General features: G+C 37.9%; 1 protein-coding gene and 2 pseudogenes across 1 annotated transcript; all 3 read left to right on the top strand.

Moving 5' to 3' along the window:
* LOC109457858 (transcription initiation factor TFIID subunit 9-like) lies at positions 1–1975 on the top strand (annotated as a pseudogene).
* Positions 1976–3615: 1640 nt separating this feature from the next.
* Positions 3616–11815, top strand: LOC109457855 (metaxin-3 pseudogene; annotated as a pseudogene).
* Positions 11816–22803: 10988 nt separating this feature from the next.
* Positions 22804–24627, top strand: LOC148755680 (uncharacterized). The gene is made up of 2 exons (XM_088789939.1): positions 22804–23845; positions 24449–24627. The coding sequence occupies exons 1-2, from the start codon at positions 22804–22806 to the stop codon at positions 24625–24627; spliced, it is 1221 nt and encodes a 406-aa protein (XP_088646065.1).
* Positions 24628–27672: the final 3045 nt, after the last annotated feature.

The raw sequence follows: 27672 nt of genomic DNA, 5'->3' as shown, positions 1-27672 counted from the left end.
TTGTTGATTTACCAAAAGGTGTCAACAGAAGGCTTTCGCAGATCTCTGTCACTATTTCCGCCTGTTGACAAGGATTGTCAGAAGCCACTCATTAGCTTCAGCAGAGGAGGAGGTGCCCCTTCTGCAGGCAAGGGATGTTCACAGGGGCTAGGATTTTGGGTGCTCTGAGTCATCTGAGTGCTTTCTTTTCTGGTCAGTGCTCCAACATTCACATAAGAGACCTGGCAAGGCTGTGACTGTAACTGATATTGTACTATAGTATCTCAGTATCACACTATGGATTTGATTTTCAGTTACAATCAGCCCCATGACTGCAAGAGATAAATTGTTTTTGTCATAGACATAGAAAGTTGATTGTTTAGGACTTATCTTGAGCCAACATTTTAGGGGTTTGAATTTGACATTCTTTTTCTTTACTCTGTCCAGGAAGAAATCCCTCTTCATTGCAGTTTGTAAATTCCTTCTGCCCTCCATACTGTTCTGGGGCAAAGGCCATTTGGTTCCCCAAAGCTTTGCCTTCAATGCATCTTTCATTCAGGCAATAACTGATTTCAGGTGATAATCTATTAGCAGAAGGCCAAGGGCTGCCTTTGATATTAGCTGGATTTTCAGAGCCCAAAAATAAATTAATGCCTGTTCTGATGCCAATTTCTTTATCAGTTAAAGCGCATATTTCTTAGTTACGTTTTCTCATAAAAACAAGTAGTGAAAATTGTTCCAAGAAGAATACGAAAACCAAATTGACCTATAACCATAGAAAAAACTAAAATTGCTGTTATTGAGCTACAATTTTAAAAGGTAACAGGCTGAAAATTATAAATAGGTGAGTTGTAGTTGACCTTCAAGAAACAGATCATTCCTCATTTATTCCAGTTGACTATCGAGCATATAAGACGTTGAAAATCTTCTAAATTCAACTCATGAAAGTAGCACAATATTAGAGCCTAATAAAGAGAGAAATGCCTTTGAAGAATACATAATTTTCATCTTATACAAACTAAGGAAAATAAGAGAAGACTGGAACCTGCTCATGGGTCAGGGTGCATGGCGGGATGGGCCTAGGGGGCCAGACAGGCAAGGTGCATCAGGGGTTGGGAAAGCCACTCCAGGCAAAGAACTTGCATCAATACCAGAACAGAAATACATTCGTGTGGGTGATTTAGCTCCAGAAGTCTGATCACCGGATATCATGGAGTCTGTCAAGATGGCTTCTCCCAAGAGCATGTGAAAGGTGCACAGATGGTGACACAAATTCAGAAGAATATGGAGATTACAGGGTATGAGGCAAGAGTTATAAATCAGATGTTGGAGTTTGCCTCCCGATTTGTGACCACAATTCTAAATGATACAAGAATTTTTTCAAACCATGCTATGAAAGCTACTGTTGGTGCAGGTCATGTGCAATTGGCAATCCAGTGCTGCGCTGACCAGCTTTGTACCTCTCCTCCTCCAAGAGATTTTTAAAATTAGATTTTGCAAGGCAAAGAAATCAAACCACTCTGCCATTGATTGTGCTATATTCAGTCCATAGATTGCCATTTGATGGATATTGCTTGACTGCTCCAAACTATAGACTTAAGTCTTTATTAAAATAAAAAATAAAAAAGGCACGTAGTTCTGCAGGAAGAATAACAGTTCCATGGTTAAGTGTTGGTTCAGTTACTAGCAGGCCAAATACTCCCACTCTAGGCATACCAACCCCACAAACCATGTTTGTTTCAACTAAGGCAGGGACTTCAATGTCCCTCACAGGGCAATGGTTTACAGTACAGATGCCCACTTCATAGTCCCGAGCTGTAAAAACATCAATTCCTGCAACATCAGCATTTCAGAATGTTCTGATTAATCCATCGTTAATGGGGTCCAAAAACATTCTCATAACCATTAACATAGTGTCATCACAAAATACTGCCAGTGAATCATCAAACACATTAAAAGAAAACATAAAGATGGTGATGACGATGACGATAACTAAGATTATTTGTAATCTAGCCTTGATGTATGTAACACGTATACTTGGTCTTGAGTCCGCTGTACTGACATTAAACATGCATATTGGATGTTTTTATGTTGTTTTAGAAAATGTAAATGGTATTTAATGAATAAATATTGTTACCATACTTTTCAATTCAGATGTTGGATTTTCTTTAATAGGATTAGTAATTTTTCATTAGACTTTAAGTGTAAAAAAATAAAGTTTTCTTTCATGAAAAAAAAGAAAAGATGGAAAGTCACCCAACATATCCTGAAACCAAAGCCAGATGAGACCAATAAGAGAAAACATGATCCCACATATAAACAATGAAGCAAAAATTCTAAGTAAAATGTTAACAAATTAAATCCAACAGTGTATTTAAAGAATAATTCATCAAGTCCAAAGAGGATTTATCTCAACATTGCTAAGATGGTTCAGTGTTGGACTATATATCAATTTAACTTATTACATTAATAAATTAAAGATAAAAAGTATTATTGTCTAAAATTCAACATCCATTAATGATATAAAAGACAAAAATCCCCTAGCAAAGTAGGAAAAGAACAGCTTTAATTTGATACAGTTCGTTTTTAATAAAACAATAATACAAACTACAGCAGAAGCCATACTTCATGGTGAAACAATACACACATTCCCACTGAAGTCAGAAACAAGACGAAAATGACCTTTATCATCACTACTATTCAAACTGGTATCAGATGTTCTTTTCTAATTCAAGAAGAGAAAGAAAGCAATAAAATGTATAAACATTAGAAAAGAAGAGGCAAATTGTGGTTATTTGCAGATGACACTATTGCTTACATAGGAAAACCAAAGAAAATCAATTGACAAACTATTAGAACTAATAAGGGAATTCAGCAAGGTGACCACATACAAGATCAATCTACAAAAATCAATAGCTTCCCTATATACCAGCAATAACCAATTAGAAAATGTAATAGAAAATAAGATTCAATTCACAATAGGAACCAAAAGTATTAACCACCTAAGAATAAACCTAAAAACAGAATTTATTTTGGGCTTTTACGGATAGTTCAAAATTAGGAAATCCATCAATCTAATTAATCACAACGATAAAATCAAACTGAAAACTATACAATTATGTAGCAGCTGAGAAAATTCAAGAATCTTTAAGTAACAACTTTAAGTAAAACAAGAAGCAAAGGACATTTTCTAACTATGATAAAGAGTTGGTTTGTTTTCTTTTTCAGAGAAACTAAGAGCAAACATCATATCAAATGGCTAAATATTAAACGCACTGCCATTGAAGTCAGGAGCAAGGCAGGGACCATCACTATCCCTCAAAATTGTTTTGTGTAAAAATGAAATGGAGCATTTGAAAATGGGAGTGACAACTTCTTTAGCAGAACCCATTCCAGAGTCCGCCAAAATAGTAGACAAGATGACTTCAATTTTATATTACACAATAAGATGGTAATTTAAATCTCAGCCAGAGACAGAGATTTATCAAAAGGGTCTTAATTTCTTTTCACTCTATCAAAGCCATTGCCAAACACTATCCAGATACTATTCATATTGTTTTGTCCTGTGCTTGAAGGAAAGACTTTTTAATTAGCCTAACAGTCCTGAGACCTTGAGCTGGTTTTGGCCATGGGGCAATGGGGGCTGAGGACAGAAGTGCCTGAAATACAGCTAAGCATCTAAGGGTGCAAATGGTTGTCACACCAACGGAAATGGGGTTCTAATACCTTTTATCACTTTCCTCATGCTCTCAAATTGTAGGGACATTTGATATCCTATCACAATTCTTACCTTGTTTTGGATACTGAGAGCTAGGTTTATTCCTTTTTTATTTTTTTTTGTAAGGAAAAAAACCCACCAAGATGGGTTCTAAACAAGTTGAGGTGGGGAGGGCTTTTAAGCAGGGAGTTACTGACGGTACATGTTTGAGTCCCATCTCTAGGAAGATGCCCACGTACATTCCTTTACAGCAAAAGCCCAGAGTAAGTTGGAGCTGAGATGGGGGTTGTTTTGAATCTCCCCATACCACCTCATGAAAACAGAGTACTGTGGTGAGGTCTTTGGGAAGCATACTTTGAAACAGATACTCGGATCTGTTTAGAAAGTACTTTTGGTGCCAACACCTGTGGAGGGAAAGGGAAAAGCAGGTCTGGGCCTTTCTATTATTAACATTATTCTATTAGTCAAAAGAAGAATTTGGACTATGAGAGAGAGAGAGAGAGAGAGAGAGACAGAGACAGAGAGACAGAGAGACAGAGAGCACTAGATAAATAAATAATGGTATTTTGCAAATATATTATAAAGGTAACAATTAGAACAAATATGAAACTTCCTAAATTACAAGAGAAATGTTTTTTAAAGAGCTAGAGAATAAGAGAGAGACAAGAAAACAGATAACCATGTAGTAAAATATTTTATAATTAAAAAAGGTTTTTATTAATAAACTATTGATAATTTATTTTATCAATAAGTGAGGCTAACTCACATATTAAATGAAAGTATTTTCAAACCGTCAAGCAAAGCAAAGTTTAACCCTATGTTACATATAAGACATGCCTAAAACAGAGAAATTAAGAAAGTTTAAAAGTAAAAGAATAGACAAATATACACTGGACAGAATGTGAAACACACAAAAAAGCAAGGGTTATGATGTTGATATCTGTCAAGGTAGAATTCTGACCAAAAAGCATTAAAAAGAAAAAGGAGAACTTTTTATAATGTTAATAGCTAAATTAACAGTGGATATATATATATATATATATATATATATACACACATATATATATATATATATATATATATACTCAACACAGCAATCAACTTTCATAAAATAAAAACTACAGGAAATAAGGACGTAATAGAAACACATTAACAATATATGGTGATGGAAGGAGAACTGACTCTGGGTGGTGAACACACAAAGGGATTTATAGGTGATGTGATACAGAATTGTACACCTGAAATCTATGTAACTTTACTAACAATTGTCACCCCAATAAACTTTAATTTAAAAAAAAAAGAAACGAACTGACTCTGGGTGGTGAACACACAATGGGATTTATAGATGATGTAATACAGAATTGTACACCTGAAATCTATGTGATTTTACTAACAATTGTCACCCCAATAAATTTTTTTTTAAAAATAAAAAACAACAACACATTAACAAAAGAAAAGTTTCACACATTACTCTCACTCCAAGATAAATCAAGTGGGCAAAAAATGAATACAGATTTAGGAAACCTAATCCAGTGCTACTGAAAATGTCATTACAGACTGGTGCCAGTTCATGGACTGTGGTTACCAGATGCAATGAGATAAGAAGCTTGCTCAGAATATAAATCAATGTACCAATTCTTTCAATGGAAAGTCTACCCCCAGAAAAATCAGCTGAACTAAATAGTCTCCTTGGTGGACTGGCTACTTTTAGTAGCACTGACCTAAATAACATAATCAATACGGTAACTTACAAATATATATCAAATTCTGAATCCTAATATTAGAAAATATACTTCCTTTTGATGTGTAGATGGAATGTTCATAAAAATGGGTATCTTGGCTCCCAGCTTCTCTGCCAGAGCCTTTCTTCTTAAATAAACTTTCTAACTTCTAAAAAAAAAAAAAATGGGTACCTTATGCCATAAAGAAAAACTGCAACAGAATGCAAATAACAAAACAGTCCTCTCTGACTACAATGCTAGAAGTAGATAATAATAATAATAAAGTTTCTTACACTTGGAAATTTTTTTAAATGCACATACTTTTTAATGATTCCTGCAATGAAAGGGAAAAAATTTAGAATTCTTGTAAATAATACTTCTAATCATGAAAACATCACACCTGAATAAATTATCTACAACAAAAAAGTTATGAGAGAAAATTTCATACTGTTAAATACTTATATCAATGAAAATGAAAGTAAATAAAGAAAATATTGATGTCACAAAGACTGAAAAAGTTCAAAGAAAACCAAAGGAAAGCTTAAGGAAAGAATAATATAAGAGGGAAAATTAGTGAATTTAAAAACCAGCAACAGTAAAAATAATACAATAAAAAGACTTATTATTATTTGAAAACATTAACAATGTACACAAACTATAATATTAGATGACTTTTTTTTTTAAAGAGAGAAAGTACAAATATATAAAGTAAATGACAAGAAAGATATAGCCATCAAAACAGAGCCGCCTAATTTGTACAACCTTATGCATTAAAACTTTTGATGAAACAGACAATTATCTAGGAAAATATAATTTACCAAAATTGACCCCAGTAGAGATATGAAGACCAAAGAGGGAGAATTCTGTAGAAATACAAATTTGTACAACAGAAACCCAACAAAAAAAGTATCAGACCCAGATGGCTTCACAGGGGATTTATACTAAATCTTTAAAGAAAAGATAATCTGAAGGTTACTTAAACATTACTATAGCATAGAAGATGAAGAAACACTTCCAATTTCTTTTTGTGAAGTAAGTGTAACATTGATAGTAAATTAATAAAAGAGGTAAAATATTAGCAAATATAACTAAATGACACGCTAAACAAATACACATAACTAAATGGGGTTTATTTCAGGAATACAAAGATAATTAATATTAGGAAATCTCTTACTATAACGTACCAAATTTACATACCTAAGGAGAAAATGAACTGATAATCTCTATAGATCCTGAAAAGGCATTTGACAAAATTCAAAGCTCATTCATGTTAAAGACTTAAAAAAAACAGGAATTGAAGGATATTTCCCTTACGTATCTTAATCCCAAATTTAGCATCTTAATTAATGGGCAAACAGTAGGGGCTTTCCTGCTTGTGATATAATAAATTGGGGGGTTTTTTTGTTGTTTTTTTTTGTTTTTGTCCCAGGCTCCTGGCACAGAGCTTTAAAAACCCTTGAAATTTACTGAGTGATAAGAATGTCTTGTTATTCACAACGAGCCCCTTGACAGTAGAACTTATAAACTCAATACTTTATAAACTCATTACTTGAGTTTGTTAATGAGGTGATTCACAGCCATGATTCATGGGGCGAGGGGGTTGGTAGCTTCAGGATGGGGGCTGGGGCCAGAGGAACCAACTGCGTGATTAGAGGGTTGTAACTCTCTCCCCCACTTCCACCCCAAACCTTGGGGAACTGGGAGAGGGACTGGAGATTGAGCTCAATGATGAAGCCAATGATTTAATAACCCTGGGCCATGAGGTTACGGGAGAGTCCCTGTTTGATGAACACCTAATAAGCTGGGAGTGTAGAGGCTCAGATTTACAAGGGGAGGGCATGGAAACTCTGTGGCCCAACTTCTTCCCCGCAAGACCTTGCCCTATGAATCTCTTCATCTGGCTGATCATTTGTACCCTTTATAATAAAATGGTAATTGTAAATATAGTACTTTACTGAGTTCTGTGACTGGTTCTAGTGAATTATCAACCAAATGGAGCTGTGGGAAGCCCCAAATTTGTAGCCAGACAGGCAGAAGTACTGGTGGCTTGGGAACATACAGGACTTTCGACAATGTCTGACGTGGGGCCAGTGTGTGGATCCAGAGCCTTAATTTGTTGGGTCTTTGCTAACTGCGGAGGTAGTTCGCATCAGAATTGAACTGAATTGTAGGACACCCAGTTGGTATCAGACAATTGGTGTTGGAACTCACTGCAAAGATCAGAAACAAGACAGGATGCCCACTATTTTAATATAAGAGAAAGCAATTAGAGGCATAAGAATTAAAAAAGAAGGGATAAAATTACATCCATGTGCAGATGATATATTTCTAGGAAACTTACAATAAATGGAAAACCTCCTACAGTAAAAGTATTTTATAAAATAGCAAGATGTAAAATTAACACACAGAAATAATGAAGTCTTCATAACCACTGGGAAAAACAGTAACCACTTGGAAGAAATAATAGAAGAGATCCTAGATTCCATTTATAATAGCAAAAGTAAAACAAAACAAAATGCAGGCACAAACTTGATGAGAACTGTATAAAACCTGCATGAGGAAAATTATAAAACGTTCTTACAGGACAAAAACTATTCTTGAACAAATGGAAAAACGTACCATATTATTAATCAGAAGAATCAATATCAGAAAGATATCAATTCTTTCCAAGTTGAAATTTGTAAACTTAATGTGATCCCGATACAGATATCTTCAGGTTAGTTTTTTTTCCTGGAGCCAGACAAGTTGATTATAAAGTTATTTTGGAAAATAAATACAAGACTAGCCAGGAATGTCCTAAAAAAGAGGAGCAAAGGGGGATTACCCCACATTAAAACATTTATAAAGCCCATCTAATTAAAATATTATAGTATTGCTGCACAAATAGACAGATGGCTAATGGAATAGGATATTAAATCCAAAGATAGATACAAAAGTATGTGGAAATTTAGTGTTTGATAAATAAATGGTGCTAGAACAAGTGATAAATAGCCATGTGGATAAAAATAAAATTGGATCCATTTCTCACACCTTATACTAGGATAAATTCCAAATAGGGCAACTATCTAAACGTAAAAAAATAAAGTCATACTAATACTAGAGGAAATGAGGATTGTCTTGAATATAATTCCATATCTAGATTCAATAAAGAAAAAACTGGATAAATTTGTCTACCTATAATTTTAAAACATTGCATGCTCAAAATACCATAAGCAATGTCAAAAGTTAAATAAATAACTGAGACAAAATTGCAACTAATATCACAAAGGGCCAATACCCTTAATATTTAAAATTTTTCTAAATAGTTAAAAGAATTCAAATCCTAGTCTAACAACTCTGTAAAAAAAAGGGGGGGGGAATTATAGAAAACTAAATGCAAATAGCTCTTAGCTATATGAAAAGATGCTCAACCTTGTTCATAATAAGAGAATGCATATTAAACTAAACTGAGATGTCATTACTCGTCTATCAGATTTGCAAAAAATCCAACCTTGACAACACACTGAGTTGGTGAGACTTTGGAGAGATAGGTACTTTCATATATTGCTGACGGGGATGAAAAATGATACAACCATGGAGGAGAATTTAAAGTATTTGGCAAAATTACATGTGCATTTGCCCTTTGCCCAAGCAACCTCCCTCCTAGGTACATATACCAAAATAAAAGGGCACAAACTTGAATTGATGAATGCTCAAAGCTACTTATGGCAGCACATTTTGTAATAATAAAAAACTGTAAACAGCCTACGTAGCTATCTACACAGGACAGGTGAATAAACAATGGTCCATACATTCACTGGAAAGTTATTCAGCTGTAAAAAGAATGAAGAGTATCTCTATATATCGCTAAAGGTTAATCTCCAGAATAAAGGTGAAAAAGAAGCAATATGCAGGAAAGCGTGTATAGTATACCTTTTGTGTAAGAATAAAATGAAAATTAAAGTATACATATTTGCTTCTATTATTTTCAAAATTTAAAAGTGTGTAAAACAAAAACTAATAAAAATAATCATTTATCAGAAAAAGAATAGGAATGGAAGCAGTATCTCTCTGCCTATATACCTTGTTTTATAATTTTGATATAATAAAAGACACACAATTTTAAAAACAAATTTAACTGCAAGAGAAAAAAGCAATCATTATTCAAACAAACTAAATAAAAATAAACCTGTCTATCAAGTTTTGTCATAATCCTACAAAAAAGAAATCTCAAGTGACTTTGTAACACAGTATGTTATCTGTACAGTGTATAGTGAGTTAGATCTGAAACAAATACAAAGAAATCTTAAACAGTACTCAATAGACTTACTGTTAATATAATATTAGTATTGTATTTCAAAGCTACTGTATTTAATATAAAGCAAATCTCATTAGAAACCAAGATTTTCAGTATGAGAAAAAAAATGTATGTATGTATAAAATCAAAGAAGTTAAGTAAAAACTATATAATCTTGAATTTAAAACTATATATCTTGAATAAAACTGTGAAATGAAAATATCAGTATGAACTCTTGATTGTTTATTCTCTCTAAAAAACAAATATTTCCTTTCTATGTTAACTGAAAAGCCCTAGAAGCAATGGCAATCTAGTAGTGGTAAGTACCTCTAATGGTCAGATTGTGGTCTCTAAAATGCCATTTTCTTCTAAAAGGAGCCAGTGCTCCTTGAAGAAATAGACAATTCCAATGCTGGAGTGGGAAATATACAGAAGAGTCTAGGATATCTTGTACCTGAAAGTAAAACAGCTATCAAAGACACTGGCCCATGTTAAAATGACAGGCGTCAACTGGAAGAGGCTCTCATTGGCCAAATATGTAACAATTTCGGCATCAAGAAAAATTATGACTACAATGAATGATAACACATGGAATCTATAAACATCCATGAGTTCATGATGATAACAGTTTTCTCAACCCTCATTGCTACATGCTGATCTTTTGTGACTCATGCCATAAGAAGCTATCCCAAAAGACTGGTTTTGAAAAAACAAAAACCTCAAAAACAAAAAACACCTAAAACTAATTTTTAAAAACTCTCATAAAACTCATTGGTCACCTCTGGATATTTATTTCAAAACCGAAAATAAGGGATATTCATCTCATTACTCTAAAAGATGATTGTTTTTCTTAAAATGACTGATCCATGTCAACCCAATAAACTTTAATTTTAAAAAAAAGTGACTGATCCAGCTGCCTTTTCTGCAGGTTTTGTATGCTATCCAAATCAATGATGAGAAAAAGTTGTTTATATAGTAATAAAAACTACATCTAATAATGCAAAAGAAATAATGGGAATAGAAAATTCACTATTTTGTAATCCCTTATGAACCTACACAACAGCCATCAATCACTACTAAAAAGATTGGGTGAAAAGTTGGTGGCAAACTTTAAACCAGACTGGAAAGGCATGAACCCACTGATCAATCTCAACATCACTAAAAGGTGGACAACATCATGTGCCTCCTGATGTGATGTAATAGGACATGTAGAGCATTACTTCAGAAGTATTCTTGACAAAAAGAAAAAATCATCAAGCCTCTAGATGTAGGTATCGGTTTATAGAGAATATGGAGCATAAAAAAATAAGTTAAATGACATCACAAGGTTACAAATCCAAATCCAGAATGTGGGAAATCCTACATGACAAATTACCCAGTTTCTTCAACCAATAAATGACATAAAACTAACCCAAAATGAAACCAGTATCAAAAAAGAGGGGTCATTCTACTGATTAAAAGAGTAGCAAAGTGTGGCCCCAGCAAGATGTCAGCTCAATGTCACTGATAACACATGGAGAGGTTCAAGAGGAGATGTACCAATTTGGACAACGGACAACATTGTTTCTCAGCCAGCAAAAATACTAAATTTTTTAAAGAAAACAGAAATGTAATGCTGATTATGAACGCTCAGCAAGACAAGGGGCAGATACGCTGGCTTACATCCTCCTCCTTGAAACAAAGCTGCTTCCTGTAGTGCTTCCACATTCTCGATTGAGTGACAATTCTTTACCGTGACAAAGCCATGGTTTTGGTTTGCTTCATGAATTCCTTTTTTCTTGGGTTTGATCCTTCCTGGAAGAATGTCTAAGGGAGCACTAAATAAGATTCTCCTGACCAAAAGGGAGCCTCCCCTCTACTACCTCTGAAAAGTGGAAGCACAGATATACAGACATGCCAAGGAGTGCCGAAAGCTTCTGTCAGACTCATTCAGAACAGCTCCATTTTGCCTTGGAGATACAGCTTTTACCTTGGCTGCCTATGTGTTTGGTTTTCTTGCACCTCTTTATAAATTACACTTTCCTAAAGTTCAATTACATGAACATTTGAAACAGCTCTCTAACCTGTGTGTTTTGTGATGATGTAAACACTTACTTGAGGCTTAGTCTTAGAAATGGATGACAATCTTCCCCAAAGCCCTCAACATCTTCCTCAGTTTTGGAGGAGTTCATTGAGAGGACATGACTGCGGGTTGACCTGTGAGCTGGACCCCAGCGATCGTAGGCTCCTCAACCCCTCCCCTGTCCTTGGAATATACTCTCTGCCCTCTATTCTCACACTAGAAGCCTTTTCAAAGATGCAGCCTTGAGAGAGTTATGTGTTGAAACCATCTGGACTGGATTTGTGACTGAACCCCATTAAGGGTTCTATATAAACTGTAAATTCTGGCAGGCAAATGCAGAGATTTACTTGTCTTTCAGCCACCCAAGACAAGCTTAGTATGTAAGTTCCCTTGCTTATTAAAACTGTTACCTACCGATCTGGATTGTATGCCTCTCTCTTCCATCTCTCCTAGCACTCTGTGGGAGGTAAGGGGTGGGGCTTTCAAATTTCTTCCAAGGAATTCCCCAGGTTTTGAACCAATACTTGGAAACTGCCAACACTCAAGTTGACTCTGACAAAGGGAGAAAGTAATTCCTTACAGGGCTCATCACCCTGACAGTTGTCATGCTTTGTGCCCAAGCTTTTGCCTTTGAGTCATATGATTGTTGCAATAATCTCTTACACTAAGTAAAGGCAAAAATAAAATACCATTGATAGGTATAAGGAAGACTCTAAAACAAAAGAAACTTTTTATGCCATCTTTTGTTTTGTTTTCTTTTTTAATTAGGAAGCTTGTATTCTAGCTTGGCAGTGCGGTTAATATTGAGATGAATGCTAAGTGAACTTGGAGAGAGGAAAAAAGAAAACACATTGTGCTGTATATATTTTTTGAAAAGAAAAAAAAACCTGCCTCAATCTTGGCAGATTTTTGCCTTTGGTTCACACATTTCTGACCAAAAGCTACAATTCTGTACTGAAGATGCACTCTTAATTTATTCAATTTATTGGTTTTCGTAGACCAGTATGAAAATCTACTACATGGCTCTTTGGTTAAGGCTTTTTTCTTCTGTTTATAAACCTGATGCCTATTTTAGCAGCTAGGAAAAATATAAATTACTTCAATAGAAAAGCCTGTATTTAACTTTGGGGAGAGAGAGAGACTTAAGAAACCTACCAACAAAATAAAATATGTAGATCCTGATTTAAATAAACCAACCATAAAAAGACATTTTGAGACAATTGGGGAAAACTGCACATGAACTGATTATTAGATGATATTAAGAAATTATTATATTATCAATTTTTCTGGGCATGATAATGAAACTGTTGTATGATTATAATATTAGTCTGTATGTTTTTTTACTGAAGAATTTACCAGTGAATGATATGATGTCTTGGATTGTTTTAAAATACTTTAGCAAAAAAAAAGTAGTGGTGGGGAAGATAGAGCATAAATAAGGGCAACATAATGTTAGTAATTGTTGAAGCTGAATGGAGGCTTATTGTAGCACTCTCTCTATTTTATGTATGTCTGGAATTTTCCATAATAAAAAAGGTATAAATTCCCTCACTCACATGTCTCCCCAGGTAAAGCCATTGAACTCAAAAGAGAAAGATTGGCCTTTTGAGCCTCTTCTTTTGCTTGGCCCACTCCAAACTCTTAGGAGTATACTTTTTCTCCTAATAATGTCACGTTGGGCCCTTGAGCCATTCTCTACTGCTCGGGTCCGCTTCTATTTCTTTGAAGTGTACTTTGTCTTCTAATAAACTACTCCTTCACCACTTCATTTCTGTGTCTCATTCAATTCTTTGCTCGAGATGCCAAGACCCTGGATTTCTTTGAAGTGTACTATCTCTTCTAATAAACTACTCTTTCCCCACTTTAGAAAAAAAAAGAAAAAAGAGAGAAAGATCAAGTGTTAGATCGAATAAAAATTGTATAATGTAAATTACTTTCTTTAAGTTGCTTTCTTTGGTCTTGAAAGCTTTTTAGCAGATGGAAGTTAAAATATTAAGGAAAAAGAAAAGACCACTGTCATAGTCTGTTAATCCCATGTTTCCCATGAGAAGGATAAACAGTTATATGGCAGTTTTATGAGCCCAAAACAGGAAAATTTCTCAAAAGGCTCTCTAACATTCCATCCTTCTTTCTTCCTTTCTTTTTTCTTTTGTTGTTGTTGTTTTTAATCAATGGGGCAAATGGGGGAAAATTGAGGCATGAAGTAACCTCTTATTTGACTAGAGCAAAATATAGATGAGGGCTGATAGCCTTTGGTTTGTGATACTTTGGTTTGATAGAAACATAAGAACATTAAGGCTATAAGGACAATCATTTGAAATTGCTAAGTGCAGCTAACTTTACCCTAATAAATAGAGTATCATATAGAAAGAATGTCCTCTTCAGCAAATGGCTCGTCTTTTAAGAATTAGCACCTGGCTTTCTCCTGAACTCCAGGAGAGTATAAAAACCCTTAACCATGAAATACTTGGTAACTATGCAAACCAAACTGATCCCAAACCATAAAATAGAAAGCACTCCGCTCATCAACTGGGAGTGGTACCTACAAGTCCAGGCCTAAGTCTGCATATACAAGTAAGTTGCATGAGCTGGCTGCTTACATTCAGAGTAGTCTACTCCTATCATATGTCATCCATCCCTCAGCTATAACTATGACTTCACAGAGAGTTTCCTATGATAAGTGAGCAAAGAGGGACAACTGTTAGCCTTTTTACAGAACACACAACAGAGTGTTTTATCTTATGTTCCAAGTGTCCCCAAAGAACAGCAGAGAAAGGAAATCCTTCTAGTGCGTTGAACTTCAAGTAGCACAGCTTGTAGTCCACGTTCCCTAGTAAAGAAGATGTCCTGAGGTAAGGTCCTATGGAGATACGTAAAACATGGTACATTGTTAGGCTGTCTGCTCAGGGAGTTGGAAGGGTCAAGATAAGAAAATTGATGACAAGGAAGATTGGAGAAGAGGTATATACATGGATTTAAGACACTCTTAAAATGGGTCCCAACTATGAGAATATTTATGCACCTTGTGAATGCTCAAAATAGAAGAGACTCTCCATAATCTGGTAGACAAGATGACCTGTTCCGTGGGTGTCAGTCAGCTTCCCTCCCTAGGCATTCCAGTACTTCCTCAATGGATTCATAAGTTAAATGGACTCAATGGTATGAACTTCCCTTTATCAAGGTTGACATGCTTATTGCTATTACTGATGCCCAATTTGCTAGCAACAGTAACTAATCCTTAGCCCCTTGCACTAGGAGCTAAGGATCACTTGTAACATGATCACATCATAAAGTGATAGTGATTTGATTCCCACTGGAATAGACACTCATTTTCTAATTTGGATTTGTTTCTACTGCTCACCCTGTCTTTGGTAGTACCACTGCCCAAGCCTGGTTAGGTGCCTTATGCTCAGTTATGGTGCAAATACAATAAAGGATATATATATATAGTCAATAGAGAGGAAAAGAACCAAGCCTGGTTAGGTGCCTTACCCACAGTTAAACTGAAAATACAGTAAAGGACACAGACAATAGAAATGAAAAGGACCAAGAAAATGACTGAAAGTCAATAAAGTTTTGAAATAGATCAAAAAGAAAGTGATAGCTATAGAAAACAGGCAAGGAAGATTCAACAGATGTATAATTGGAATCTCTGAAAAAGAAAATCAAAGCAGTGGAAAGGAACTAATTTTTTAAATTCTAACTCAAGCAAACATTTTGAAATTAAATAGGATATTTAAAAGGCACCACATTTACCTGGATAAATTGATTCAGTAAAATCAACTCTGAGACATATCCTGATGGAATTATTAGACTTTAAAGATAAAAACATTCATAGGTACTCCAAGCAGAAAAACTAAGTCATTTAACAAGGGGAAAATCAGTTTGGTATTATGTTACTGACATAAACACTCAAAACAAGAAAACAGTGGGATAACATCTACACAGGGGGAAAAAAATTGTGGGACAGTTAACCTGTAATATCAAGTCTGTAGGAAAGCAACTTTAGACATGCCAGAAGTCAGGGAATATTGTTTCCATTAGTTCTTCCTGAAAGGCGGTGGGGATGGAGCTGCATAGAAGCAGTTTTTGTATGCTATTGAAGTTAAGCTGGCATAACTTCAAACTAGAGTGTTAAAACTTTAAGACGTTAACATAGTCCCCATGGTAACCACAAAGAAAATAGCTATAGAATTTATATGAAAGGAAACAAGAAAGAAGTTAAACTTACAAAAAAAAAATCAATGAAGTACTAACGAAGACAGTAATACAGGAAATGAAGGACCAAAACAATGCTATAAGCCATATAGAAAACAAGAAAACAAATAGCAAAATGGTAGAATTAAATCCCTCCTCGTCAGTAATTATTTTAAATGCAAATGATTAAACTCTCCAATCAAAGGCAGATATTGGTAGAATGCATTAAAAACCACGATCCATTTATATGCTGTTTACAGAGACTCACTTTAGATCCAAAGACACAGTAGGTTGAAAGTTAAAGAATGGAAAAAGATATTCCATGCAAATAGTAGCCAATAGAGTGGAAATTGCTTGCTATAGTGATACCAGACAAAACAGACTTTAAATTTTTTAAAAAATGGTTACAAGAGACAGAGCAGGATATTCTATATTTTTAAAAGTTTCAAAACAAGAAAATATAACAGTTACAAACATTTACAAGTGTAATAACAAACCATCAAAATATATAAAGCAAAACCTGACAGAATTGAAGGGAGAAATAGACAGTTCTACAATAAAAATAGTTGGAGACTTCAATATTCCACTCTCAGTAATAGACAGAGGACTTGAACAACAGAAAAAACCCAACTAGTTCTAACTATAGGACATTCTACCCAACAACAGAATACACATTCTTCTCAAGTGAACATGGGACATTTTCCAATTTAGGCCATATATTAGACCACAAATCAATTCTCAACAGATATTTTTTTAAAAAATCGATAGCATGCAAAGTGTTTTCTTTGACCACACAGGGTGAAGTTAGAAACCAATAACAGGAGGGAAATTGGAAAATTCTGAAATTTGTGGAAAGTAGACAACATGCTTAAACAATCAATGGGTCAAAAAGAAAATCATAAGGGAAAGTAGAAAATACTTAGAGGTGACTGAAAAGGAAAATGCACTGTTTTCATATGCACAGTAATATAAACGCACAATGAAAATATCAAAACTTATGCAGTAAAAGCAGCGCTAAGGGGAAAATTTAAAGCAGCAAATGTTTATGTAAGTAAAGAAGAAAGATCTTAAATCAACAACCTAACTAACTTTACACATTAAGGAGTTAGAAAAGAAGAACAAATTAAACCCAAAACTAGCAGGAGGGAGGTAATAATAAAGATTAGACCAGAGATAAATGCAATAGAGAAAAGGAAGAGAGAAAATCAAAGCAACCAAGAGTTGGTTCTTCTAAAAGATTAACAAAATGAACAAACTTTTAGCTGGATTGATTAAGACATTTGAACTTCCACAGTTTTTCCACCACTATCCCTTTCTTTTCTTTTTCTGTTTTTTCTTTTTCTTTTTTTTCTTTTTCTTTTTTAGAATCCAGTCCAGGACACCACATTTCCTTAATTGTCATGTTTCCTTAGTCTCCTCCAATCTATGATAGTTTCTTCTGTATTGCCTTGTTTTTCATGATCTGGACATTTTTGAAGAGTACTGGTCAGGCATTTTGTAGAATGTTCCTCAGTTAAGGTTTTTCTAAAGTTTTCTCATGATTAAATTGGAATTACGTATTTTGGGAGGAAATACTACAAAGGTGAAGTGCCCTATTAGGGATACATGATATGAATATGACTTACTCCTCTTCTAGAAACAACCTTATGGCACCCTTGAAGTGTTTCTCTTTGCCTTGACAGTTTTCCCCCACATCGTGGGCATGACAAAGCGGTTTTTACTACACTGTTGAACAACTCTGGAAAAATTAGGAGCATAGCAACTTTTTTTCTAAAATTCCTTTGAGGGTGCACTGTCTTAGGATACCCAAGCAAGATGGGGAGCAAATCTTTGCTGACAGTCAGTGACTATCTGGGCAGGGGAACAGGCAAAAATAACATGGGTGCAAGAGCGCTCTTGATCATAAAGAAAGTCAAGATCAGAAAAAGTCACCAGAAAAAAAAAAAAAACTGGTCTGTTCACAAAGGTAAGAGCGAAGGTGACTGAGAATGAGAAAGGGCTACACCCTTGACTATGTTATTAATCGCTAACAATATTTTATTCCATCCTGACAGAAAGTAACATAGGATCATTAGAAATTTCTACTCCTTCAAGAGTGAGAAGCCCTATTGTTTCACAAATGTCTCAAGTTGAACTATCCAAAAATGTAATGCAAGTCAGTCCAAATGTTAACAGACTCTTGAGGACAGGATTCATGCTTGGGTGAGGCCACCTAGGCAGAAGAGACAAAAGGGGGGAAAAAAACACATTTTTCTACCTAGTGTTGAGCGCAGATTATGTACCCAGAGCCCAGGTTTGTTTTTGTTTTTTTCCCTCTGACCTACCAGTCTTTTTTATACATGTCTTTTATTTACTAACTTTATCATACATTGATAGTTAAGTATATACAGCAATACATATTTATAAAGTCACATCAAACAATATGTTTAAATGATAATATCATGTAAAGCTTTAAAATGTTTTTAAAACAAAATTAATCTAACCAGTCTCGTTCTGGGCCAGTTACACAGAATAATCTATTGGTCTGCAGGAGCTGCATCACCTCAGAGCTTGTTAGGTTCAAATACTCCCGTCCTACTCCAGACCTGCAGAATCAGAATCCCCAGAGGTGGGGCCCAGAAATCTGTATTTTAATAATGTGATTGTTACAAACACTAAAGCTAATGCAAAGATGCACTATGTTAGGACAATGATTTTTAAGACATGGGTTGACTTTACATCTTAATTTGAACATTCTGAAGAACAAATGTATAATCAAAAATACATTGGTTAAAAATTCATTTGAAGATTGAATGGCAATTAAGAACTTTATTTTCTCTCCATCTCTGAATTTTAATTTCTTTGGAGGCTTCCAGGTAAACGATGGCTACTAATTATCTCAATATCATATTAGTCCAAGATCCTAAAGTAAGCTAGCAATTTTAGGTAACATAATTAAATTATCATGAAAGAATAATATAATCACTGTTAATAAGAAGAATTTGACAGAAAAATATGACCTCTTAAAACTTTACCCAGTTAGCATAGGCTCACATAATTTTCTTTTTTTTTTTTTTTTTTTTTTTGAGACTTACAGGGACAATGTAAAGATATCAGTTATTTAAATTCTGGTTCAACTTAATGACTTACCCATATTTACACTTAGAATTCTTAAATATTAATGTAAATAATAATAAACGGTATGACTCACAAAGCCATTTTAAGGAACTTAGGTGATTCTTTCAATTTAGTTTTTTCATTTAAACCAAATCCAGAGCCTTACATAAATTAAAGTGAAATATTTGCATGTTTGTTTCTCACAATGGTAAAATCAAGAAATCATTAAGCCCCAGACTCCCCCAACAATTTAATTTATTAAAAGGTTTACCTTGATTAGGTGTATTAAATTAATTTTGATGACATTTTAATTTTTGATTTAGTTTACTTTCTAAATCTCCGTTAAAAGTCTTAGTACAAAGTAATTTCTTAAAACCTTTTTTATGAGCATTAATTGTTGACTTGATGTCAACTTGCATGTTTTCATTCTTTACCTTCGACTCAGTGGGGATACTACTAGAGCCAACAGACAAAGGTAGCTTCTCTTTCTTACCAAACTCTTTAGGCAAAGGAATTGTATTAGAGGAATACTATTTAAAATTTTGCCAGTAACTTAGTTGTTTATATAGTTATTTATACGAAATTCTAAATTTTTATTAGAGTGTAATGTTTGCCTTTTAACTAAAGTTTTAGAACTCATTCTAGTCCAATTTAATTTTTTTTTCACTTGGTGGGCACTTCTTTTCAAATAGAAAACTACCATAAGATTCAGACTACTAAATACTAACTTCTTCAATAGATTTACTGCATTTGTTTAACGGATCAATGTAAATTAAGTCAGCAACATTGAATTTGAGAGGCTTACTTTACACCCTTTATTTTCTACACCTGCAAGAAAGTGCACAGGTCTGCCTTATTCAAAGGTAATTTCTTAAGTTAATCAAAGGTAACCAGAAAAAGAACCAGCTTTCCTTTGCCCTGCTGGTGTGCTCACATCAAATGTTTCTGTATTTGCCCTGTTTCATAATCTGAAAAGCCAGTCTCTCCTGGGACCCAGAGTCCTCTTGGATGGCCCCTCTCTCTACTCACATAAAGGGGAAAAACAGCAGTTAAAGGAGTATACTAATTCTCTATCCACATGAACAGATCCAGTTAAAAAAGGCAAATTTCAGAATAATGCCATTTACATGAATTTTAAATCACATAAAAACACTTTACTTTGTCATTTACACAAATGCAATAGTGAAAGAAAATAGATCAGTAGTTGCTTGGGGATGGAGGGCTGGGAGTGAGAAAACAGTCTGGATTATATATTCTCCCCATGATAGCAGCTGCCTCTGAGTGAGGGGAGAACGAGGCAACTGGAGATCCGACAAGGACAGGCCTTCCAGGAGTCGAGAGCAGAAGCCAGGGTCTGGGACGCCCGGGGCCATCAGGCTCCTAGAACCCACTCGCCTCACCTCTCATCCCACCCTGGGCCAGAAGCAAAGGGACGTGGGTGGCTAGCGTTCAAAATTTTAGAGACCAAAGGCTGGCAGATGGCCCTGAAGGGGACTGGTTCTTTTTATGAATCGCTAAAATTCCAAGGCTTGTTGGTGATGGATGGGCCATAGGTGATGGGAATCCAACCGAAACCCAGAGCAAAGTTGGAAGGGTGTCAGATGTCACTCACAGGCCCCCAGGCGTGTGTCACCCTGCTGGGTTGAAACAGTCTTTGTGGTTGGGGAAGGGGAGATGGGCATTAAAAAATACCATTACCATTTCTAGATGACCGGATCAAATCCTTAGGATTTCAGCCTAGAAGTAATTTGATTAAATTTACAGCAATCAAAAGAGATAGAATCTGTAGGATAAGCGACTGATTGGATTTAGGGATTGAGGCCCCATGTGTGTTTAAGAACTCGGACAAAACCGTTGAAGTTCAAATCTAGAATCTGCGATTGACTGACTCCCTTTGTGGCCTCCAGCAACTAACCTCCCTGGGCCTCAGTTTCCGCATCATATGATGACAATTATAACGTCCACCTCATAGGACTGTGGTGAGGACTAAATGGGCTAATTCATGTAAAATGGCTCCCTGCACAGTGGGAACAGTTGGAAAATTATTGTAATAACATCTATGTAGGTAATGCAATCAATCTTTGTGTCCTGAGAGGTCGATATTACACAGGTCAAGACTACAGCGCATGGTGCCCTGGGCTCCGCCCTGAAGGGCGTGGCCGACCAAAGGCGCCAATCAGCGACCCCAGTATATCCAGCGGGCGCAATAAGAAGCCAGGTCCTGAGCCCAGCAGCTCAGTTGGTCCGCTACTGAGAGGTTCCTGGCCACACTTATGGTGAGTCTGCGCCTTCCAATGCAAAGGCAAAAGTCTGGGTCTTGGGCTGAGAGGTCTGAAACTCCTAGGTGGACAGTCGGAAATCCTAGCAGGGGATCCGCTCCATGGGAGAGGAGAGGCTAAAACATCCGAAAAGGTTAATTTCTTCGGGGGGACCTGTTTACTGAGCACTCGCTCTTGCCTGCCCTGCCGAGGGCGTTCCCTCTTACAGACAGATGAGAGCCTGCAGAGGAGACAGTGGTGGGTCTGACCGGTCCTGTGGGCTGCTGTCCCCCAAGGCTCCTCGAGGGCATGGCCGCTGACCTGCTGGTTCCCTGGAGTCCTTAGACCTCCCCACGGTCCTGGAGACTGCTAATGTTGGTGGAAGGGATGGAAGGATGTTTGCAACGCGAGGCAGATGAGGCGGAGGGGTCTGGGTGGTTTGGGTTAAAAATGAGAGATCCGGAGGGAGGCTCGGACTGCTGACTCCTTCTTTTTTCTTTTTTCCTTCTCAGAAAATCTTATTTGTATTTTCCCCAGCTTTATTAAGGTATAATTGACAAATAAATTCTCATATATTTAAGTGTACAACACGGTGATTTGATGTATGTGTAAGCTGTGAAATGATTACCACAATCAAGGTAATTAACACAACCATCATCTCAAGTGCTTACCTTTTTGTTTTTGGTGAGAATGCTTAAGAGCTACTCTTAGCGAATTTCAAGGGTACAATACAGTGTTAACTATAGTCACCATGCTGTACATTACATCCTCAGAACTTATTCATCTTATAACTGAAGTTTGTGCCCTTTGATGTTGTACAAACATCTCCCATTTCCCCAGCCCCTAGCAACCACCATTCTACTTGATTCTATGAATTCAACTTTTTTTTATATTCCACATATACGATACAGTATTTAACTTTCTCTGGCTTATTTCACATAGTATAATGCCCTCCAGGTTCATCCATGTTGTTGGAAATGACAGGGTTTCCTTTTTTATGACTGAATAATATTCCAGTGTGAGTCATGGTAGAAATGAAATGAGAGAATATCTTTGAAATTTCATTAATTTAACCAAATCTCCAACACCATGTCTGAGGAGGCAGGGCATCTTTGGAAAAGTCTCTGGGGCAAGATCTCTGCAGGGGATGGTGGGGGCATTCATGCATTTATCTAGATTCCCATCTCCACTGGTAGGTAGGAGTAGCATAATAAGAGGTTACATTTGAGAAAAGTTACTCTGTGTGGGGGGTGGGATTTGGGGGACGAGCACACTGGATGGAGTCAATTCCAGACTCAGGCCAATTAAAAGGCAATTGCAGGCTTTAGGCAAGAAGTGATGGAGAGCTGGACTAGGATAGGGTCAGCAGGGATGGATAGGAGGGGCGTGTGGAATTGGGATTTGAGTTAGGTTGGATCCCTGAGCTTCTAACTTTTTTGCAGGATCCCACAGCTAAAGATCCAATTCAGTTATCAGGCAACAGCAAAGAGACTTCCATGGACCCTTTACTTCAGACACTTGAGGAAATTGAGGAGCTTCTCCAGGACCTCTCTGAGACACAGGAGGCAAGAAGCGCAGCCCCACCAGAGCCACAGCGCTATCTACCTCTGACTGCCTGTGATGAGAACAGCCAGCATGAATCCATTCAGAACGAGACGATGACTCCCTTGAGGCCCACAATGATGATATCTGTATGTTCTAATGTCCCTGGGACGGTCTTTGTCCAGAATTCAACAACACCCCCTGTTAAAGTCCCAGATATGACCCCTCGAGACCTAAGTGAGAATTTTTCCATGGACCAAAATGTAACCTTTGATCAGAGAAAACCCATAGCACCCTCCTGGATGACAGATGTCACTGACAACCCAAAGATATCGTTCACTGATTGCCAAAAGATAACCATCACTGCAAACAAGAGGACAATCCCCAATGAAGGTAGCCAGATGAAGACCCTCAATGATGACCAGACCCTCTATGGAGGCCAGATGACCTTCAGTGGGAATCAGACCCTCTATAGAGGCCAGATGGCCTTCAGTGGTGACCAAACCCTCTATGAAGACCAGGTGACCTTCAGTGGAAATCAAACCCTCTGTAGAGGCCAGATGGCCTTCAGTGGTGACCAAACCTCTGAGGACCAGGTGAAGACCCTCTATGGAGGCCAGATGACCTTCCGTATGGACCAGACCTTCACTGGGGGCCAGCTGGCAACATACAGTGGTGACCAGACCCCCTATGGGGATCAAATGATGACCCTTACGGGGGACCATATGACAACCTTCACTGATGACCACCCTCTCTATGGAAGCCATATGATGCCATGTCAGTCATCATCGCCATATCCAGGATGCCTATATTTTTCAAATTCCCATTTGACCCAAGGACAATCCCTAGAAATGCAGAAGTCAAAAGTCAAGACCCAGAAATATCAGTTCCAGAAGAATCTTGACATTTTGAAGCCCTACTCTTGTGCATACCAGGACTGTGGGAAATCGTATTCAAAGCGTTCCCACCTCCAAATCCATGAGCGCAAACACACTGGTGAGTAAGGGCTGAGGGTTAGGGATGACTAAAGATTTGGGCCTTTACAAAGCTTTGGGATCATTTGAGATTGTTGTCCCTCTAAGACTGAGAGCCCAGGAGACCCTAGAAAGGGTTGGCAAATTTGAAAGGGTGGATAAAGCAGTGCTAGGGACAGACTTTAGTTCTAGGCCAGAGCCAAACTGGCTGCAGCCTTTTGTGTTGTTACCTGTGCTGGGCTGATGGAAATAAGTGGAGGAATTTGTTGGACCTCTTATGTATAGTCTTGACACTACCTCTACTGGGGCTGTCACTTCATGGACCTCTCCTTAGACCCAACAGACCCCCTCCCTCAACCTCCTTATCCCCCCACTGCCTTTCTCCTTGACCTCTACTTTTTTTCTTTCTCTTCCTTTCCCTCCTTTACAGTTTTCTTCTCATCCTTCCAGCTCAGGCTGCCCTCTTTCTCTTCCTCTTTCACTCACCCTCTCCAGTCTCCTCTTCTCCGGCTCTCCCTCTCCTACACCAATATGCTCAAAAATATTTCTTCCCCATTCACTTTCAACTTTCTTGTCCCAGGCTACCCTGAAGCATGACAAGTGTCTGTCTTTCTCTCTGGTCCAGGGGAGAAGCCCTACAAATGCAATGCGAAGGGATGCACATGGGAATTCACCCGGTCAGATGAGCTCAACAGACATAAGAGAAAACACAGCGGGGAGCGACCCTACATGTGTACCGTATGCAACAGGAATTTTGCACGATCTGATCACTTAAAGCAGCATCAGAAAGTCCACAACCTGTGACTACGAACCCATCAGCCCATGAAGAAATGAGTACAACTGAAAAGATTCTCCCTACTAAGCCTTTGTTTGCTCGGCACCTAGCCCTGTACCAGCACATAATAGGTGCTTAATATTATTTGTAAACTTTTAAAGTTTTTATTTATTTTCTAAAACATTTTTTTTCTTCATTCCCCCTCTCCAGGGATAACTGTTTTTATCATGTGCTAGCTCTTGCTCTGTGTGTGTGTGTGTGTGTGTGTGTGTGTGTGTATGATTGAAATGTATACATAGTTCAGATGTATAAGAATTTAACATTCTATATCTGAGCTTATGTTTCTTTGGAGCTCCATTTCTATGCAGTTAAGAGGAGGGGGACACTGGTCTGCTTCCAGTGTAAAACCGTCTCAGGTAAAATAAAATTCACTTAGGTGTGTACTTAATCTATTCAAAAGTTGAACCTCCTGTCATAGCTTTTTCTTCTCTCAGGCAGTTTCCTTTTGCCCTCTGCCAGAATACAGGGGCTGGTGACACTGGAGGACGGTGGTCAAGTGCTGGCTACCAGGGGAAGGATCTATCCTTTCCACCGGACCTTGGGCTCTTCTCTCTTCATTGCTTCTTCTGATGGGTGTGCAGCTGGAGTGACCTGTGGTCTGGTGTTCTTTGCATGGGCATGGCTTCACAACTGCTCCTGAGGAGCTTAGCCATCTTTCCCCATTGACTAGTTCCTTCTTCCAGCTCTCACAGGCCTTTTAGGTCTGGCTTTGACTCTCATCCAACCCCTAGCTTGTGTACTATCCTGCCAAAAAACTGGGTAAAGTCAAGGATGTGATGTATCCTACTCCTCATTTCCAAAGGGAGAACTCTGAAAAGTTCTTTCCCTTTCCTAAAAGGGAAGTAGGCCACAAATCCCCAGGGCTTCAATTTACCCTGTAACATTTGAGGTTCTTCCTAACCCACCCACTCTCACCTCATAGAGTCTTTGAGGGACCCAGGCAGCAGTTGGGCAGTTATTTTTCTCCCCCAAGCAGCCAGTATTGTTTTGAGTAGACAATGGTTTTAGGCACTCGTAGATAATGGGGTAGGTTCATGGGTCATCCATGTGTCCCACTAAAATGCAGCAGTTCTTATCAGGGACTTGGGGCAAAGGCAAACTGGAGTACACATAGACAATACATCTATACCAATAATACATTCAGTAGGGGAGCCAAACATAGCAAAGGTTTGTAGGGACCCAAAAGGACCCACCCATAGCTGGGGTTGAGCAAGGGTCTTAGTGGTAGTGGCCTCAAACCCAGAACCAGAGAGCTTTGTTTCCTCCTCATCCTGGAAACAGGGTCTCAGGGATCAGTCACCTGTGCACAAGCAGCCACAAGCCCAAAAAGGGCAGTTCTCTCTCATTCCCTTTGAACCTTAACCTCGGCATAGGGCCTCCAATACTCCATGGGCATAGAGGGACCTTGGCCTGCCCCCTAGTCTTATTTACGTTTGAATGCCACGAGGTCCAGGTAAGACTGGCAGTACTCTCTGATTCATCTCCAGGGTCACAGAGCCCCATCAGGTCTCCCATGCCCCAGTACGTGGCCCTGAACCCCGCGGCCTATCCGTCTCCTCCTTTGCGACTGCCTGCCAGTAATCAAGTACAGAGGTCGTTTTGGGAAGGCCTTTGCCCAGGTTGCCCAGGAGAGGGCACCAGGTTGTTACTCTTAGCTGCTCTTTCTCCTGGTCAGTCTTTGCTATTTTGCCAGTGGCCACTTTTTCCATGTCTGGGAATTTCACGTCCATGTCAGGTAAGACTTGGACTGTGTCGTGAGCCAATTGACCTGACCTCACGAGGAGGCTGATCGGCCTGGTGAGCTGCATGAGCAGGAGCAGCAGACAAACCCGGACATTTGAGTCTGCCTAACAGTCTTACCACCTACTGTTCTCAACCTTCATTGTAGACCCAAGAGACCACAAGCGTGGCTTACAGGGACACGAGAGCCTCTGCAAATGTGGTCCAAACATGGACTTTGTCGTGGGTGGGCCAAACTTGTCAAATAGTACCCACTGAGGAAGGCGGTCTTGGGTGTTCGTACCCTCTCATCCCCCTTTCTTCCTCCTTAGGCAAAGTGGCCATTGTCCAGGATTTTAAAAGAGGGGGTCTGTAGTCATATACCCCATAAGGCACCATCTCTGTCACTAAGTTTAACAAGATGATCTTTTTCATTGTGGAGGCAAACTAACAAGTCTCTAAGGTCTCTTTGGGCCACTGGACAAAGTGATCTCGAAAGACTACACTCTCACTGAAGGCATGAGTCACAATAACACTGCATCGCAGGATATCCCTTGGTCCCAGGGACATGCTAAGAGCCAATAGTTATTGGATGCAATTCAGCATGTGAGGTTGCTGACAATTTTTGGTCCCGTTGCTGCAGGACCATGAACAGCAGTCAGGGAACTGCTTCGTAGCTTTCCCAGACTCCCTTTGTTGGATTTCTAGTTTGACCCACTGGAGGAGCCCAGTTAGGGGGTGGAAGGCAAAGAGGACCAATGGCTCCCCTCAGAACTGAAAAGCTTCTGTAACTAATTCACTAGCATTCCCCAAGGCCCATTGGCATGGCTGTGAATGTGCTCCTTGAGACCCTCAGCCTATTTTTTTTATAATGAGTTTTTATTACTTATACAGTTTTTTGTTTTTTTAAGATTTTTTTATTGGAGAAGGGGAACAAGACTTTATTGGGGAACAGTGTGTACTTCCAGGACTTTTTCCAAGTCAAGTTGTTGTCCTTTCAATCTTAGTTGTGGAGGGTGCTGTTCAGCTTCAAGTTGTTGTCCTTTCAGTCTTAGTTGTGGAGGGCACCATTTAGCTCCAGGTCCAGTTGCTGTTGTTAGTTTCAGGGGGCGCAGCCCACAATCCCTTGTGGGAGTTGAACCAGCAACCTTGTGGTTGAGAGCCCATTGACCCATGTGGGAATCGAACTGACAGCCTTTGGTGTTAGGAGCACGGAGCTCCAACTGCCTGAGCTACCAGGCCGGCCCGAGACCCTCAGCCTTTTTATTTTCCAGAACAGTTTCGTGCTCAGTTGG

This window comes from Rhinolophus sinicus, chromosome 14 (assembly GCF_057876585.1).
Source record: "Rhinolophus sinicus isolate RSI-liver-muscle chromosome 14, RSI-T2T, whole genome shotgun sequence".
In the NCBI taxonomy this organism is placed as follows: domain Eukaryota; kingdom Metazoa; phylum Chordata; class Mammalia; order Chiroptera; family Rhinolophidae; genus Rhinolophus; species Rhinolophus sinicus.
Note: the sequence above shows the minus strand (reverse complement) of the source record. Positions and strands in the feature narration are given on the sequence as shown.

Excerpts from the sequence above, each read along its gene's own strand:
- LOC148755680 (XM_088789939.1), top strand. The coding sequence starts at position 22,804 with ATGGACCCTTTACTTCAGACACTTGAGGAAATTGAGGAGCTTCTCCAG. Across the intron at positions 23,846-24,448 it reads CCATGAGCGCAAACACACTG|GGGAGAAGCCCTACAAATGC; the intron begins GTGAGTAAGGGC and ends TCTCTGGTCCAG.